The following is a 17,616-nucleotide window of genomic DNA, read 5'->3' on the forward strand; positions in this document are numbered from 1 at the left end:
TCTCCGACAATTAGCGCTTTATCAACATTAACCAATAGGTCTGAGAGGAAATCTGCGAATTCTTTTAGGAAATCTGTATACGGCCCTGGTGGTCTAAACACAGTAGTCAGAGCAAGAGATATGATACAATTCTTTTGCATATCTGACAGTGTAACATTAAGCATAAGTATTTCGAATGAGTTAAACCTGTATCCTGTCTTCTGAGTAACATTGAGAATATCACTATATATTGTTGCAACACTGCCGCCACGACCAGTCTGACGGGGCTCATGCTTATAATAGTAGCTTGGTGGAGTAGACTCATTTAGACCAATATAATCATTTGGTTTTAGCCAGGTTTCAGTCAAGCAGAATACATCAAAACTATTATCTGTGATCATTTCATTTACAATAACTGCTTTGGGTGCGAGTGATGTAATGTTTAGGAGCCCAAACTTAAAAAATTTTTTTTGTTCATTTATTTTACATTTTTACAGTTTAATCACGATCAGATTTTTTCTAGATCCTGCATTAAATTAATATTTGGACCTCACTATTCGGGGAACAGACACAGTCTTTATAGATTGTACAGCGCAAGTACTTCTATCATTTAAACGGGTAGAACAAAAGCCATCATAGCAGTTATTTGAGAATTGGATTACTAGTCATATGGAGCGCATCGTCCTGGAGATGTTGTCCGACAGGAGTTCTCTGTTTGTGTATTTATATATACATAATAAATATACACAGTACATACACATATATTATGTAAACAAAAACTTTTATTTTGGATGAGATTTATCAGGATTAATTGTTTGACAGCACTATTTTAAACAAAATAAATGGAAATTTCGTTTTTACCTGTTTATCTATTTTTAGATTTAAACGGTCAGTTCACCCAAAAATGAAAATTAGCCTGTTATTTACTCACTCTCAAGCCATCCTAGGTGTATATGATTTTCTTCTTTCAGATGAATCCAATCGGAGTTATATTAAAAATTGTCCTGGCACTTCTATGCTCTACCATTGGAGTGGGCGGGTGATTCTGTTCAACAGTCTAAAATACTTTAAATAAAGAACGCGCATCCATAATAAAACGTGCCTCACACGGCTCCGGGGGATGAATAAAGGCCTCCTGTAACGAATCCGTGCGTTTTTGTAAGAAAAATATCCATATTTCAAATGTAATAAACACTTCTCTCACACTTCATCTAACTGTCGTACGCGGAAGTCGTTCCGGCAGATGACGGAGGACCTTGGCGTTGCGTGATTAGTGATGAACGCGGAGAGAGAACAAAACAAAACGCCGGAAGTACAAAACGAAGGTTTGTAAAGAAAAATGTCAGAGGATTTCGATATAAGCCAGAGGAGACTGGTTTTCCTTTGCTAAAGTAAGGAAACTTTGCTTCTGTAAACAAACTCGTGAGACTAGCATATCTCAGAGGCGCGAGCACGAGCATACGTTCCGCAAGCGTTCATCCGCCGGAACGATTCCACATACACAGTCAGCAGAAGTGAGAGAAATGTGTTTATTACGTTTGAAATATGGATATTTTTCTTACAAAAAAAACCAATACGCATGGATTCTATGGATTCCATGGACTGTTAAAGAGAAACACCCACCCACTGCAATGATAACACTTGGAATAGCCAATATAACTTCTATTGGATTCGTCTGAAAGAAGAAAGTCATACACCTAGGATGCCTCGAGGGTGAGTAAAACACAGGCTAATTTTTATTTTTGGGTGAACTAACCCTTTAAAACGAAAAGTCAAACATGCTGCCGTCATATTTTTTTAAATAATAAATATTCCATAAATCATACAAATCATAATGACATCTTTCTTTTTTTCAGCCTCCTATTTTACATATTATGTTTACCAAGTTTGCATTTATTTGATTAAAAATACAGTATGATAAAATTACGTAAACTAGTATTATGACATACAATTTAAAATGACTATTTTTGCAATATATTTAAAATTTAAGTTGAACTTGTAAATTACATTTTAAATAATTAGTCATTTATTCTTGTGATGGCAAAGCTGAATTTTCAACAGCATTACATGATTATGCTTCAGAAATCATTTTAATATGCTGATTTGCTGCTCAAGAAACATTTCTTATTGTTATTAGTGTTCACAAGAGTTGTGCTGCTTAATTTTTTCAGTAGTCTTTGATGATTAGGAAAAAAAAACATTAATTGAAATTTGTTTCTTCTTTTTGCTGCCAGTTTTTTAATCAGTTTAATGAATTCTTTGATTCTTTGTAAATGAAAGTGTCACACCCGTTAGACCGTCTGTGTGTGTTTTCTTCCCCCACGTGCTCCATGTCCTGGTTTTCCCCCATGTTCCTCTTTGCCCAAATTCTTTATGGGAATTTGGTCCTTCCCGTTCCTGTCCTATTTATGATCATTGTTTCCTGGTGTTCCCTCATTAGTTTCCATGTGTATTTAAGCCCTGTGTTTCCTGAGTCCTGCGTGCTGTCTTAAACATCCTTTGGTTCCTGTACTACGTGTCTGTTAATAAATCCTGTTTCCTATATTCTCCGATGTCTCCTTGCTGCTTGTCTCCGACACAGTATAGCAGTGGATCGTGACAGAAAGTTTATTTTATTTACTTTTTAAAGTGTGAACAGTAGTATGTAGAAATGCATTTGGCATAGTCTTAATTCATTTTTTTCATTCTAGTTATAATAACACAGTATATATACTTAAAAAAAGAGAATAATGCTATTAAAAGTAGTAAAAATCAACCGTTACCATCATATTTTCACATTTTAAAGTAATGAAATATTCCATAAATTATATATATATATATCTGTAGAAATATCACCATTAAATCCTGTCAGCTATTGTCAACCCTATAGTTGCTCAACTATGTCCCAACATACAGAAAGTACTCCTTTAACTTAAGATGGCACAATGCAATTTATTATTAACACAGTTTATACATTTATAGAAAGTTTACAATCATACAAAAAATGTACTTAACATAAAGCTGTATATTATTAACACCCAACTGTGTTGTCATTCTGTTTCATTGTTCTCCATTCAGGATTTCCTCACCCAAACATACTCTACAAACCAAATGTATGTAAACACTGAGGTGAATGTTGAGGAAGAGCGAGAAAGCCCTTCGGGGATTCTTATGTAAATGTCAGAGGCACTCTGTAGTTATCATCGGGTCACAATACCAGGCTAGATGACGTAAAGGGATACTCCAGAGAAATGCCATCCCACATTATGGCTCCACATACCTAACTACTGACCATTTGAAATCATTTCATGTGGTATTCCTTCCAGAGCTCATGCAAAGAGAAGGAGTGGGTTATTTTGTTTTAGTGTTTGGCCGAGCTATTTTCTTGACCATGCGCTCAAGAAAAGCACAAGAAGCTTACAGATCAGTTCTCTGACCAAAATGTGTTTTCAGTGGAAGACCCTTGAGAGAGCCGCAAATGTCACATTTATGCATTTTTTAAAAGGCTTTTCTTACATGTTTTCTCTTGTGTTTTATTTTTACACGTGCAGCAAAAAACGGTTCCAAAGGTCTTTTTGGCTGGTGGTGTGAATGCAGATGCTCTGGTTTTATCTTTTAGGGATGATTGCTAAAATGACAAAACAAGCGCTGGATGACATCAGAAGCTCAGTGAGCTCATTTCAGTGCCACTGAGATTTCCCTGGGATTTCCCAAAGAACTAATTATGACTTTTAAGCTTTTCACCACTTAAGACTCAGAATTAGGATGCTTTCAGTTTCTCAAGTGCCAAATGAAGGCACTGAGCTTGAAGTGGCATCCTTTCACTTGATTACATAACTTTCTGATTGAATAATAAATGAGTTGACCAACATATTTTGTCTTCATTATTCTTCCTGTTAATTGTATAGAACCGGGGCTAGTTGTCACTTAGAGACCCAGAAAACAAGGTATATTTTTAAGAGCGTTCTGGCAAGGTTCACTCAAAATTATGAACAAACATGCTTTTAAACACCTACAGTCGTGGCCAAAAGTATTGGCAGGGACACAAATTTTGTGATTAGCACAATTTGCTACTTAAACTGTTGTGGTGTTCATTCACATTGTTTCTACAAGTATTGGCAGTGACATAATCTAGAAACAATGTGAATGAACACCACAACAGCTTAAGCAGCAAATTTTGCTAAACACAAAATTTGTGTCACTGCCAATACTCTTGGCCACGACTGTAAACTGACTTCCTCCAAACTAATACTCTAATATAATTAAATTAGATGTTAAATAAAAAAGTGAACACAATAATTGCGAGTTTAGAACCCCCTACAGTTGAGTGAATTAACTTCTCTGTTGTAAATATACTGTCATAATTACAGTAAATAGCTGTACACGTGCATTTGTTGCTGCCGTAAAGCAAATCACCCTTTTCGCGCAATTACGTACCCGCTAACAAACTTAACGACTCCCAGAATTGACGTTTACAATCAGTATGATTTTGAAACTGATATTCCAAAATAAAATTAAAAAAAACTATAAAATCAACATTTTAATGAAATTAAAAAGGTTTAGAATGTTGTAATACAATTTATTCTGTTAACCAAAAGAATTACTTTTTGTGTTACATTTACATTTTTGCTCTTTTTATTAATTGTTTTGTGCTTTATAACATTTTACTGTTTGACAATCCAGCTAATTGTGACAACATGCCCCATAAGGACATTTTTCCATGGAAATGATGAATGAAATAGGCCTTTCTTTATAGCCAAGACTTTTGTCTATACAGAAAATAAACCTACTGAGACATATTCGCTAGATTAAATCTTTCCTTTCAAAGAGGAAAAGAAAACACCTTGAACATCCTTTGCTCCAAACAGTGGCATGCTTTTCTTGTGCAGACTGCTCAAGTTCTGCACTTCAAAGTGTCTTTTGCTCCTGAAGTACCCTGAAAGTGGTAGCAAGAACCTAATTTGCATTTCAACAGTATGGGTTTAGTTAAAGACCAAAAAACAAGTAAAACATTCCACCCCCCTGCAAGGTTTCTTGTATAAGACACTTTTTACATCACGAATATGCCAAAAATAGCATAGACCTGTGCAGAAAATCATAGGCAAGAACCAGCAAAGTGAGTTGAATATTTTCCATGCTCAGTTCACAGTTCAAGGTCTAGCCATCATCACCGACTGCAACGCACCTGCCACCGAAGTGACTCAAACTCCCACCGCACATCTAATCAAACCCACGTATGGCCCAGGGAGGGCCACAGATCCTGCGTCTGGCTCAGGGAAGGCCACAGATTCCGAGTTTAGCCCAGGGAGGGCTCCTGTTTCCACGTCCAGCCCAGAGAGGGCTCCTGCCCTCACATCAAACCCTGAGAAGGCTGCGGATTCCACGTCCAGCCCCAAGAGGGCTTGTGTCCCCAAGTCCAGCCAGGAGAGGGCTTCTGGACCCGGAGTCTCCCCCAAGAAAATATTTTGGGGGGCTATACATCTCCGTCCAGCCATGGCCCCCGGAACTGCCTGTTTCGCCTTGGTTTCTTGGACTGCCTGCTCCAATGTCATTGGAGTCTCAATCACCACGTCACCTCAGTTACCACAGTCATCAGCCCCAACGCACACCAGATCCCAATCACCAGAGCACTGATTGCCCGCACATGCCTCAGCTCGTTAAGCTCCCTTTATCACTGCACTCTCCCCACAGCCTCAGTGTCTGGTCTACAGTTTGCATTACCGAACTAAGCCTGACTCCTTACCTTGCTACTTACCTGTGTTTACTCACCCTTAGATGCTCCCGTTCTCCACCGCTCCTCCGGATCACCTGCAATAGACAATCATCTGTTACCATCAGCTAAGAGACCTGAAACCTTAAATCTGCATATTACTCGCCTTCTGATCGTTGCTTCTCATTGCCACAGCCCCTCTATCATTAAAACTGCTGTTTTGCATACTTGCCTTTGTGTTTCTGGCCTGTTTGCTGACAACCAGACAATGAGAGGGAAAAAAAGAAATAAAGATAATAAAAAATGCGTAATCAAATAAATAAATAATCAAAACTTGAGAAATTCTTGAATAAAATAAATGTTGTGTAAAAAGTTACATATATATATATATCTGTAAACATTTGTCTGTCAAATCAAAGCAGATTGGGTGAAACCAACATACCATTTTGTCCAAAAACGGAGGACACATAGGCTAGACCGTTTTGGCGTGTTAATCTTGAGAAAACGTCTTGAAGGAACGTTCTAAACTATTGCATAATGTCGCGTATTCGTGACAAATGTTTGTACAGTTTACTTGATCGGTTTTCAGCATCACTAAAATAAATAATTTGTAGAAAATGGTAGGCTGTAAGCTTTTTCAAACACAAGATTGGGTTTCTAAGTAACGTTTTTTTTCTTTTTTTTAGATTAATGCTTTTTATAATTCCATATAACATTATCATAACCATGTCAATTTGAACCCTAAATATCAATGTTGATCAATTTATCATCTAAATGACGAGGCACTTATTTTTAATCAATAATTGATACGAACACAGTGACATTATAGCAGTGACTTGTCAATTAGCCTTAATTAAAATCTTATTAATTAACCTTTCTTACAGCATGTAGCATCGAGCCCGTTTGCTGAGAGCTCCAAACAACAACCAATCGAGTGATGAGCCAAAGGAACCCGTGAAATCTGCGCGCTCGGGGGAGGATGACACCAATATTCACATCCACGCAAAGTTTCCCAGCGTTTCATCTCGACACTTTCTGCCCATCTGCACGCCTGAAGTCCCGTCCAGAGAATCAGACAGCTGCTGGAAGAGGGAGTTTCAGCATCCTCCTCCTCCGTCATTAGTCGAGTTCAGACTCTCACCGCACTGTCGGCATCAGCGCTGGAGAAAACAGCTTTACTGGTAAGATCGCTTTATATATGGTGAAAATGGCGCTGTAGAGATTTAAAAACTGAACATCTGTGCAGATGTGTGGCGTGAACACAGTTTAAACGCGTCTAAAGGAATTTCTAGGATTCCTCGCATTTCTGTGTTGAGTAGTTATGCAACTGATTTTCATATTCTGAATCCTGGCATGTGATATGAACTGTGTGCTTTGGAACTTTTAGATAAAAATAAGCTTTTCTGAGATATCCGTGGTGTAATTATGCTTCACTTATTATAAAGAAACTTCTACTTATTAGAAAAATCATTTAGAATGTACAATCTAGTGAGCAATTTGCTCAAGTCTCTGAGCATGAAGTCAGTTGGTGCTTATGTGAAATGTTGATGGAAATTATAACTGAAAGGAGGTCAGAATGTTTTCACCTTTTCCACCAAGCTGGAATTTGAGACTTGATAGAATGATCTAGCTGACAGCTGAACGCGACAAGGTAATAGTAATTCTGGGAAAGAATAATCAGAAAATGCACCCGAGATTTCCTCAAGTGGGATTTAAGATGTCTGGCATGTGCTTGTCAGTGTGCATTGAAATTCTGTAATCTCAGAAGATAATGTGTGCTTCTTGTCAAGGCTAGGCACAAGGATTGTTCAGTTACGCAACTCGAGAGACACAAGATTAAGGATACATGTGAAGATGAGAGGTATGTTATTGCACTTTATATAGACTAAGAATGATTTCTGCCCTTGTGGAGTGTTTATTATGGTCTCTCCCTCCCGGCGGTTTGATCGACAGGTGTGAAAGGATCTCAAGGTAATGGTGATTACGGTTTCCTTTTCTCTTAAAATAGACCATTACTTGTTTCCAGAGACCGTATCTCGATTCAGACAGACCCTTCAGTCAAGACATAGTGGGGGGCAGTTGTCATCTAGCAATAAGTCATCTAAGATTAGTTTTCAGACATCACCACGCCTTGCATTATTTAGGATTAATTCAAGGGTTTGTACTTGACCATATGCATTGTTCTGTTGTATTCCTAAGTTATATGAGCAATACGTAGCATTGAGCTGCATATCATAGAAGATTTCATGCACAAAATGGAAGAACGGCAATGCATTATTGTAATCTATTTAGAAATAAAAAATCTGCTCAATAGCAACAGATGGTCATAAGGTTAATTTTATGTAGCTTAAAATGGAAGTCTGTGATTCTCAACCAAATGGTGGATTGATATACATAAAAATGGGTCGCACATAAGTGGAAAAAATGATGCTGAATGCAAAAAATTAGGCTAAATGCATCTAACCATATAACTGCTTAAATTGAGGTCGCAAAATAAATGACTAAGTCAGCTTTTAAAAGGGAGAAGAAATGCCTTGAATATCTTTTGCTCTTGATGCAAAAGGCTCCAATTTATGTGTCATTTGGATGAAGTTAGTCAAACTGGGTTTGCATTATAAGAAATGGAACAAAACTTCAAATGGTAAAAGAACACATGACAGACTATATTACATTTGACGTAAGAAGGGATTTGAGGTCTGTCTAACTTGTTCAATCTTGTATTTTATGATATAATATGGTGTATGATAGTGTTTTGGGTCAGTTTGTACTTGATGCCAAATGTAAAACCTCAGAGACTCTATTACACGTGTAGTAAGAAGTGATTTTAGGTTGGGTTCATACTTGATGTTCAATGTAAAATCTGCATCTTGCAGCAAAACCTTTTGAGAACCGTTGCAATATACATTATAAGGTGTATTTCTTTTCTATAGACCTTTCTGTAGCTCATTGATTGTCCATGTGCCTTTAATATTTTCCAGCAGAGGATGAGGAGGTTCAAGGTGAAAAGAAAAGTCTTTACGTATGCTGTGTTGAGGGAGTTCTCAATGGGCAGAGATCATACATATGTCTGTCTGATGTGAAGCCGCATTAGCCTGTGAGGGGAGACTTCCCAACCTAAAAAGGCTGATGGAAACATCAAAGGTCACTGGATGGATGTAATACATTTTGATGGATTGTCAAACTTCATCAGTCGGATGAAGATGATGTGTCTAGAAAGCGCAATTTTTTATGACACTTGTGTTATGCTTAAGCCGTCCCCCCGGTGCATTTTGAACACCTGACTCCTACGGAGCGAGGTGGCACTGTGAGATTCTTAAAGGACACCCTACGGCAGTTAGACAGAGGATGGGCTGAAGTTTGAGATGGTGGGTGGAATTTTTACTACAGCCCTGTGGCCCAAAATCTGACATTTTAACTATGCTCCGAAAGGCTTGTCACAGATTTTTAGTCTTTACACTTCCCTTTGGTGAAAGACACAGCTAAAATGCATCTTAAAATGAAAAGATTCAGTCAAAAATGAATATCCAGTCATCATTTACTCGCTCTCATGTTATTTCAAACCTGTACACATAGGCTACATACCATTAAAAAGTGTTGGATGTTTTTGAAAGTATACTTATGCTCACTAAGGTTGCATTTTATTTAAGCAAAATACAATAAAAACAGCAATATTGTGAAGTAGTATTATTATTATAATTTAATGCAACTGTTTTCTTTATTAATATATTTTAAAATGTAATTTATTCCTGTGATGCGAAGCTGAATTTTCAGTATCACGACTCCAGTCTTCAGTGGCACATGATTAAAATCATTTTAATGTGCTGACTGATTCACTAACAACATTCCTCATCAAAGTTGAAAACAATTGTACTGCTCAATATTTTTGTGAAAACCGTGATAGAATTATTTGATGAATATTCATTTTCAAATTAGCTTTTTTTTGTAACATTATAAATGCATTTACTGTCAATTAAGAGCAATTTAAGGCATCCTTTCTGAAAAAAGTATTAATTTCTTTAATAACTCACAAACTACCATTTGTATGTGTATATATACACACATGTTAAGGATCTATTATGAAAGTGAATAGTGACTAGGTTTGAGGGTACGTAAATGACAGAATTTTCATTTGGGTGAACTGGAACTGATACTTTAAGGAATTTTTATAAGTGAATATTTTAGCATAGCTTTATACTTTCCTGCTATTTTCATGTCATCCAACATAACAGACTATGCTGGAGCTGTAGAGCAGCTGTTCTACAACCCTGATTTTCCGATAAATTGGCTTGTCTCTATGTAGTTGGCCTGCCCAGATGGATTTAAACCACATCGCCTCGGGCCACTTTAACGTATTTCAGCAGGGCTATTACCTTCAGTGTGCGTCCTATGTAGTGAATTGCCCTTCCACCATCCTGTAGGGAGACTCATATTTATGGAAACTCAGCAGTGTTTCTCAGAACTGATGTAAATCCACTACAGCAGAGAGCCAGGCTGTTCCTCTTCAATCAGAGATGCTGAAGGCTTCTCTCTGGCCATGAACCCACATCCATAACACTGTCTTTCAGCTGCCATATGCAGCATGTCATTGTCCTTTTGCCGAAGGTCGAGAGAAAGCTCACTCCAAAGAAAGAGAGAGATCATTTTCAGCTGTCCAAGGTTGTTGAAATGTGTAATTGCCATCAGCGGAAATGTGTTTGCATGGTTATCATCAGAATATCTCAAGGATACACTTCTTAATCAAAATGGGATTCAATCCCTGACAACTACAGTAGATCTATTTTTTTATTGTAGATCAGAGTGGAAAATATTAGATTTTTTATATCTACATGTCTCTAGATAGAAACAAGAGTTCTCCTGGAATGCAAATCTACGGGATTTCTTTATTCGCATTACCATCCATCAGACGAAAAATTGAGCAAATTTCAGATAATTTAGGAAAGCATAGCATAGTGTTTTTTTTTTGGCTGGTTGGCATGTTCAGATAAAAAGATCAATGTTTTATACACAATTTTGAACCTACAAATGGTTACTTATACACTAGAAAAAAAAGTGTTGAAAGAGTTTTCACTAAAAAATTGTTAGTAAATTTCACAAATAAGAATCAGCAAGTAACATTGAATTAAACATAAAAATGAGGACTGAAACAGTATTTTCTTGTAAAATATACTTCTGTAATCTTTGTTTTATTTATAACTTTAAAAAAAAAAACTCATGTCATTCCAAACCTCTCTGAGTGTTTTTCTTTTGTGAAACACAAAAGAAGATATTTTCAAAATCATTGGACACCCCTGACGTTATATGAAAAAACACTCTTTGAAAAATCATTTTCATTAATTTTTGGTGCACTGTTCCTTTAAAATTAGATTGGAGAAGGTATTTTAAAAGAAGAAAAAAAATTAAACACACAATCATCTTAAGACTGAAGGAATGGTTTGATTAGGTTTGATCGCTCACATTATTATTTGTTGTTCCCTCAAGAGTCTGTTTAATCAGAGGTTGTGATAAGCCTGGCATATCTCAAGGTCATTATAAAGCTGTCAATTACCCAAGTGACTCACAGCTGCTAATATGAGTCAAACAGCATTCTAAGTTCTGCAAGCATAATGAAGTACCAATAAAAAGGTTGCTTTAAAAACATTAATATTCCCCTGGAGAAGCAAGATTCTTCTCTCAGTAATAGATGCCTGACCATAGTGTTTGATAGCGGTAGTTGTTGTCAGCTTACTAGCTGCCTGACAAGAAACTTGCAGCTACAGTGAGAATGACAGGATCCAAATCATGAGGAACAAGCTAATGAACTACTAGAGCTTCTGTCAAAACAAAACAAAAGGGTTAATGGAGGAAGAAAGCAATTTGGCACAATTGACTTTTTGTTTTCTGACCTAATCTATTGGAGCTGACCTTGTACACTCACAAATAATGATAAATGTCCTGTTGCGTATTTTGGCTTCCTGTGTGAAGAGTTTTACATAAGCTTTTCTTGTTAAAGGGACAGTTCACACAAAAAGAAACCATTTGGCATCATGTTTTACGCTTTTTCTTCTTGGAAAACAAAAGCTATGTTATATTAATATGTCTTCTTGTTTAGCAGCAATGGTCACCATTCACTTTCATTGTATGGAGAAGACCAGCGTGAACATTCTTCTACAAATGTCTTCCTTTGTGTTTGACAGGAGAAAGAAATTCCAGGGGGTTTGAAATGACATGAGGGTGAGTAAATGTCAGCATCTTCATTTTTGGGTGAACTATTCCCTTAAAATGTTCTTTTTGACCTCAGCTTGATTTAAATGTCTGCTGGAAACTCATTTGCCTTCGTTTTTGTCTTTTTGGTTTATTCATTTCCTCAATTTCTTTTTATCTCAAATGACAATGAGCATTTGATTTGCACAAGTAGAGAATCTCTGTGAGCGGTTATGAAAGCATGTCGCTCAGACTTGTCTGTGTGATATGAAAATTAGATGATTAATTTAGTTCTGCCTTATATAATTTCACACACTCCCTTAAATTCTTGAGTCACTCTCTCCACACACACAAACCTCCGATGCCGCTGCCTCTGATATATGCCATTATATCTCAGCATGTCAGTGCTGTGGTAATACGATACTTTGTATCCTCTGAAGGACACATCTATCATATAGAGGTATCATATATCAGATGTATCATATTCTCATATCTGACCTCTATCTTAGAATGCTTTTCTGCATTAGTGACGACTTATGCACATTTTATTTTGGCATTTTTAATAAAATAGAAAATATAGAATAATAAAAAAAAGAGAAAAAATCAAAGTTATAATGTCACATTTGCATACATTTTATTTCAATACATATGCATATTCAGTGTACCGCAGTGTTATGGTTTATTGATGTGAAACATTATTGGGAAGTGCTAATCCCGTAGACTTGAATTAAAGGAGAGATTCAAGCCATATTTAGGGTCCAAAATAGATGTTTGGGGGTGGATTCCTTAGACTGACCACCTAGAAACACCCTAGCAACCACTCAGAACACGTTAATAGCCACCTGGCAACTAGGCTTGGGTATCGTTTGGGTTTTTTACGATACCTGTGCCAAATCAATACTTTTAAAATGGTAATGGTGCCTGAACCGATACTTTAAAAAAACATGGATTATCATATGTCAACTACTCTACTACTACTCTTTTGAGAAAAGCATTATTTTTCCTATTTTTACCCAAAATAGGATAGATTGGCCAATATTTATTGACCATAAGCACATGTAATGTCCGTTTCATTCATACTGGCAGCCTGAGGGTGCCCTCGCGCAGAAACGTCACATATGCATCACAGAAGTAATAGAACTCCCGACACTCCAGGAAATCCCTAATATGGACAAAGGTATCTCTATCTGTAGCTCAATAAAAAGAAGATAGAAACATTTCGAATGATGAAACCTAAAGATAGTAATCACTCTACTGCTACAATATATCGTTTATCTGTGTTCTTCAAGCCATCTCGAGTTTTTTCATAATTAAGTATATATATAATCCATTGCTAAATGGCATAGCCTTTACTACATTATAGAATATATTTTCTGCCTCATAAGATCAGAAAAGGAAGTTAACTGACTGATGTTGTGGAGTAAAAACATGTCATAATGTTCTCTTTTTTTTTTTTGGAAAACAGGTTTAGAAATGCTTCTCATTGCAATTCATTAAAAGGGAAGTTTAACTTTAGGCATTTTAAGGCACGTTAAATCTAGCTAGCTAACAGTTGGCTACATGCTGCTATCAGAGCAAGTGTGATTGCTGCATTCACACGCTCATCGGATGGTCTCATTTCCCGTGTTTTGCTTTAAGTCGAAATGTGAAAACAACATGGACACTATTGCTAATGCAAAAATGTGTTGGATGTGTTGATTTTATCAGAGCTTTCTGACTTGCGTTAACATGAATTTTCTGAGACATGAATGCAGTATAATTTAACTAGCGATCAAGGGAGGTGATGATGCTTACGTCAGTTTGGCACATATTATTACCAGGTTTCGTTACCCAACCCTACTGGCAACCACCCAAAACATCTAGCAATCTACTTGCATCTAGCATTAGGATTTCATTTGTAAAAATGCAAATTGAAGAGGTCCTCTTTAAAAGATTATGTGTGATAAATGATGCTCTTTAGAGCTGTGAAGGATTGAAACTGTGGAGTAGATAATCTCAGTAAGGCATTCCCTGAATCAGTTTCCCACTCCATGTGAGATGAATGACGTAATAAGCTGGTGTGAAACTCCTGACAGTTGGTTCGGAGGAGAGAGAGGATATCAGCAGTGGCTTAATTACAACACTTACTCAATCCAGAAACTCAGAGTGGTCGGACCAAGGAATAAATTAGCCAAAGTGACTGCAGTGGGAGTAAAATATTTGATGCATTTGCCAATCTGTATGCATTACAGGAGTCAAGTGAAGTCAAGTTAGATGCAGTGCTTACTCAAGTATGTGGAGTAATAGAATAATAGAGAAGTAAATAATTAGACGTTTAAATTTCACTTAACAATTACGTTTTTTAATACTTTTTGAGGATGCATCCCTAATCCATGCAATCCAAACATATGAAACAAAAACGATACCGTTCTTGGAAACACTATTGTAAAGTACCATTTATTAATACTAAACTCTTTAACTGAACTGGACATTATGACATGATCATTCAGTTCCAGTATTTTATTTAATAAGATTTTTGATTCCCAAACCTTCAGACTGACTGAGGTTGACCAAGTAAACCTATCGAAATATATTCTGTATAAAAATGTGCTAATATTTCGACAGTTTTTAAATCTGTAGTGCGTGATATGATTATTTGTATTGCTTTTGTCACATAAAAGCCAAATTAGGGCAAAGAAAAGAGAACTCTGAGATAAAAGGGGATAAAGAGAGAATTCTACTGAGAGAGACCTCCATCTGTCAGCTTAACGGACAGGATGACCTGTCAACATCCCGAGGGAGTTTTTGCAAAGAGTATTAGTTGAGTCCACGCCGTTATTAGAGCAGAATGTATCATGTGTTTTGGTGAACATACACGTGAGCTAATTCAAGAAATGATGAGGTGAAACTACTTAAGAGAGATTTGCAGTGTTTTCTCTTTAAACAAGATGTTTGTGGTCAGATTTCAAGTCCACAAACATCCGTTGGATTAAGGGGGTTTAACCTTTCCCAGAGACTCACTTGGAGAGTTAAATCCTTCCCCATTAAACCCCTCCCAACATATTGTCCAAGCCAGCTAACAGTCTTTACGTGCTCCTTTTCCTCCAGGTCAACCAACTGGCTGTCTGCAAATAAATGGAAGGACCTAAACAATGAGTCAACTTTCATCTGCTGTTTAACGGTTTTGTGAACGCCTAGCTTCTCCTCAAACAACTTTGGGACTTATGGAGGCCTCTGCGAACTCGGACAACATTAGCAACACCTCAGCTGGGTTGGGCCAGGGAACATGGGTTGAGTCCAACATGTGCCCTCCCTCTGTGAGTGGCACGACCCTTCTGATCGTGGCCTACAGCACCGTTATTGCAGTGGGATTGGTGGGCAACACTTGTCTGGTCTTCATCATATCCAGACAGAAGGAGATGAGGAACGTCACCAACATCCTCATCGCCAACCTCTCCTGCTCCGACATCCTCATGTGCGTGGTGTGCCTCCCTGTGACGGTCATCTACACGCTCATGGACCGCTGGATCCTGGGCGAGACACTGTGCAAGGTCACCCCGTTCGTGCAGTGCATGTCCGTCACGGTGTCCATCTTCTCGCTGGTCCTCATTGCGTTGGAGCGGCATCAACTCATCATCCACCCCACCGGCTGGACGCCCGCCGCAGGCCATTCGTACCTGGCCGTGGCGGTTACCTGGATGGTGGCCTGCTTCATTTCCCTACCCTTCCTGTCCTTTAACATCCTCACTAACGCCCCGTTCCAGAACCTCAGCCTTCCATTCAACCCGTTCAGCGACCACTTGATTTGCATGGAGCTCTGGCCGTCCGAACGCAACCGTTTGGCATACACCACTTCACTTCTGCTATTCCAATACTGCCTCCCCCTGCTTCTCATTCTACTCTGCTACTTGCGCATATTCCTGCGTCTGCGCAGACGGAAGGACATGGTGGAGCAAGCCACCGAGGCCCGGCAGAGGAAGGCGCGGGGCGCTCAGCGCGTTAACGCCATGTTGGTTATAATCGTGGTCGCTTTTGCTCTCTGCTGGCTCCCGCTCAACGTCTTCAACACCATCTTTGACTGGTACCACCAGGTGCTTCCTTCTTGCCAGCACGACGTTATCTTCTCGGCCTGCCACCTCACGGCAATGGCGTCTACCTGTGTGAACCCGGTGGTGTACGGCTTCCTCAACACCAACTTCCAGAAGGAGCTGAAGGCGACGCTCCAGCGCTGCCATTGTGGCTGGGGGGTTCCAGAGACCTACGAGAGCTTCCCGCTTTCGACGGTGGCCACCGACGTCACCAAGGTGTCATCGATACAGCAGGGCTCTCTACTGAGATCGGAACAGTGCGCTCACTGCTAAAGAGATGGCAGGAACGGAGGGAAGAATGAGGGGAGGGGTTGAGGATGAGCTGGCACTGTTTCCATGGAGACGTGGAACTGCTATGTGGGTTTCTGCATCAGTTCATACCCAAGAGATCTAAAAACAACCTCAGCCCACTGTTGCTGTGTTTTCTGGGGTCCAGGTGTGGAACGCGGTGTGATGTTTTGTTAACAACAGCTAGGGTAGTCAGGGCGTCATTCCTGTCTCCGTGTATGGGATAAATATTCCATCAAGAATGTGATTATTCCTCTGATGACACTTTCAAGCTTTTGTGTTAGGGAGGAAGGACTGATTTATAAGGCTGGATTGTTTTAGCACTCATTGCGCAACTGACATTTCACATCAAACAGCAAGTTGTTGTTATAATGAAAGTACTTTTCATGTACAATTCTTTCAATTATTTATTCACTGTAGCAGGGAGTCGGTGCCCTCACCAAAGTATTTCTTCTGTCCGGTTTTGTTGTTGCTGGTGTTGTTGTTTAATGAATTGCTAACTATTATTGCTTTGGTGAGACCGCCTGCACTGCATTTTAACTTTGAAATCGTGCCTCTGTAATATTGGGAAGCATATTAAACATTTGAGCATTGGTGTTAGCTTAACAACACACCCATCTTCTGCTACAATAGGTACATGACTGTGCCCATGCCATTTTGGTATTACATATTTTCTTGATGATTGAAGTCAAAGCAAAGTTCAGTTTATAACAAAAGTGTTTGGTGTTGACGTTCTTGTTGCCTTATAAATGGTAGTTCTGAAAGCGCAAATAAATTTGGAAACATGACATCCATGTAATGTCTCATTGTTTTTCTTCACTCTCTGTGTTCGGTGTTCAGTTAGTAATTTAAACAGCAAGTTGTTGTTATAATGAAAGTACTTTTCATGTACAATTCTTTCAATTATTTATTCACTGTAGCAGGGAGTCAGTGCCCTCACCAAAGTATTTCTTCTGTCCGGTTTTGTTGTTGCTGGTGTTGTTGTTTAATGAATTGCTAACTATTATTGCTTTGGTGAGACCGCCTGCACTGCATTTTAACTTTGAAATCGTGCCTCTGTAATATTGGGAAGCATATTAAACATTTGAGCATTGGTGTTAGCTTAACAACACACCCATCTTCTGCTACAATAGGTACATGACTGTGCCCATGCCATTTTGGTATTACATATTTTCTTGATGATTGAAGTCAAAGCAAAGTTCAGTTTATAACAAAAGTGTTTGGTGTTGACGTTCTTGTTGCCTTATAAATGGTAGTTCTGAAAGCGCAAATAAATTTGGAAACATGACATCCATGTAATGTCTCATTGTTTTTCTTCACTCTCTGTGTTCGGTGTTCAGTTAGTAATTATGTTGCATGTTTTTCCGCTCATTACTGAAGATGAAATAATTTGCATATACAGCAGGTGTGTTT

General features: G+C 38.3%; 1 protein-coding gene across 4 annotated transcripts; it reads left to right on the top strand.

Annotated features, from left to right (window-relative positions):
• The first annotated feature begins 4,951 nt into the window (after positions 1-4,951).
• Positions 4,952-16,966, top strand: npy8ar (neuropeptide Y receptor Y8a). Of its 4 annotated transcripts, XM_016294461.1 has the most exons (4): positions 6,555-6,849; positions 7,459-7,529; positions 11,842-11,878; positions 14,936-16,966. In XM_016294461.1, exon 4 carries the CDS (start codon positions 15,052-15,054, stop codon positions 16,186-16,188), a length of 1,137 nt encoding a protein of 378 aa, XP_016149947.1. In that variant the 5' UTR covers positions 6,555-6,849; positions 7,459-7,529; positions 11,842-11,878; positions 14,936-15,051; the 3' UTR covers positions 16,189-16,966. The 4 variants fall into 4 exon arrangements, with proteins under 4 accessions (XP_016149945.1, XP_016149947.1, XP_016149948.1 ...); XM_016294459.1 differs by lacking the exons at positions 7,459-7,529; positions 11,842-11,878 and adding an exon at positions 4,952-4,962 and having other exon boundaries at positions 6,582-6,849; XM_016294462.1 differs by lacking the exon at positions 11,842-11,878.
• Positions 16,967-17,616: the final 650 nt, after the last annotated feature.

Source organism: Sinocyclocheilus grahami, unplaced genomic scaffold (genome assembly GCF_001515645.1).
Source record: "Sinocyclocheilus grahami isolate Dianchi unplaced genomic scaffold, SAMN03320097.WGS_v1.1 scaffold318.1, whole genome shotgun sequence".
NCBI classification, from domain to species: domain Eukaryota; kingdom Metazoa; phylum Chordata; class Actinopteri; order Cypriniformes; family Cyprinidae; genus Sinocyclocheilus; species Sinocyclocheilus grahami.

Bases quoted from the DNA above. Each gene is read 5' to 3' on its own strand.
- npy8ar (XM_016294459.1), top strand. From the start codon at position 15,052: ATGGAGGCCTCTGCGAACTCGGACAACATTAGCAACACCTCAGCTGGG.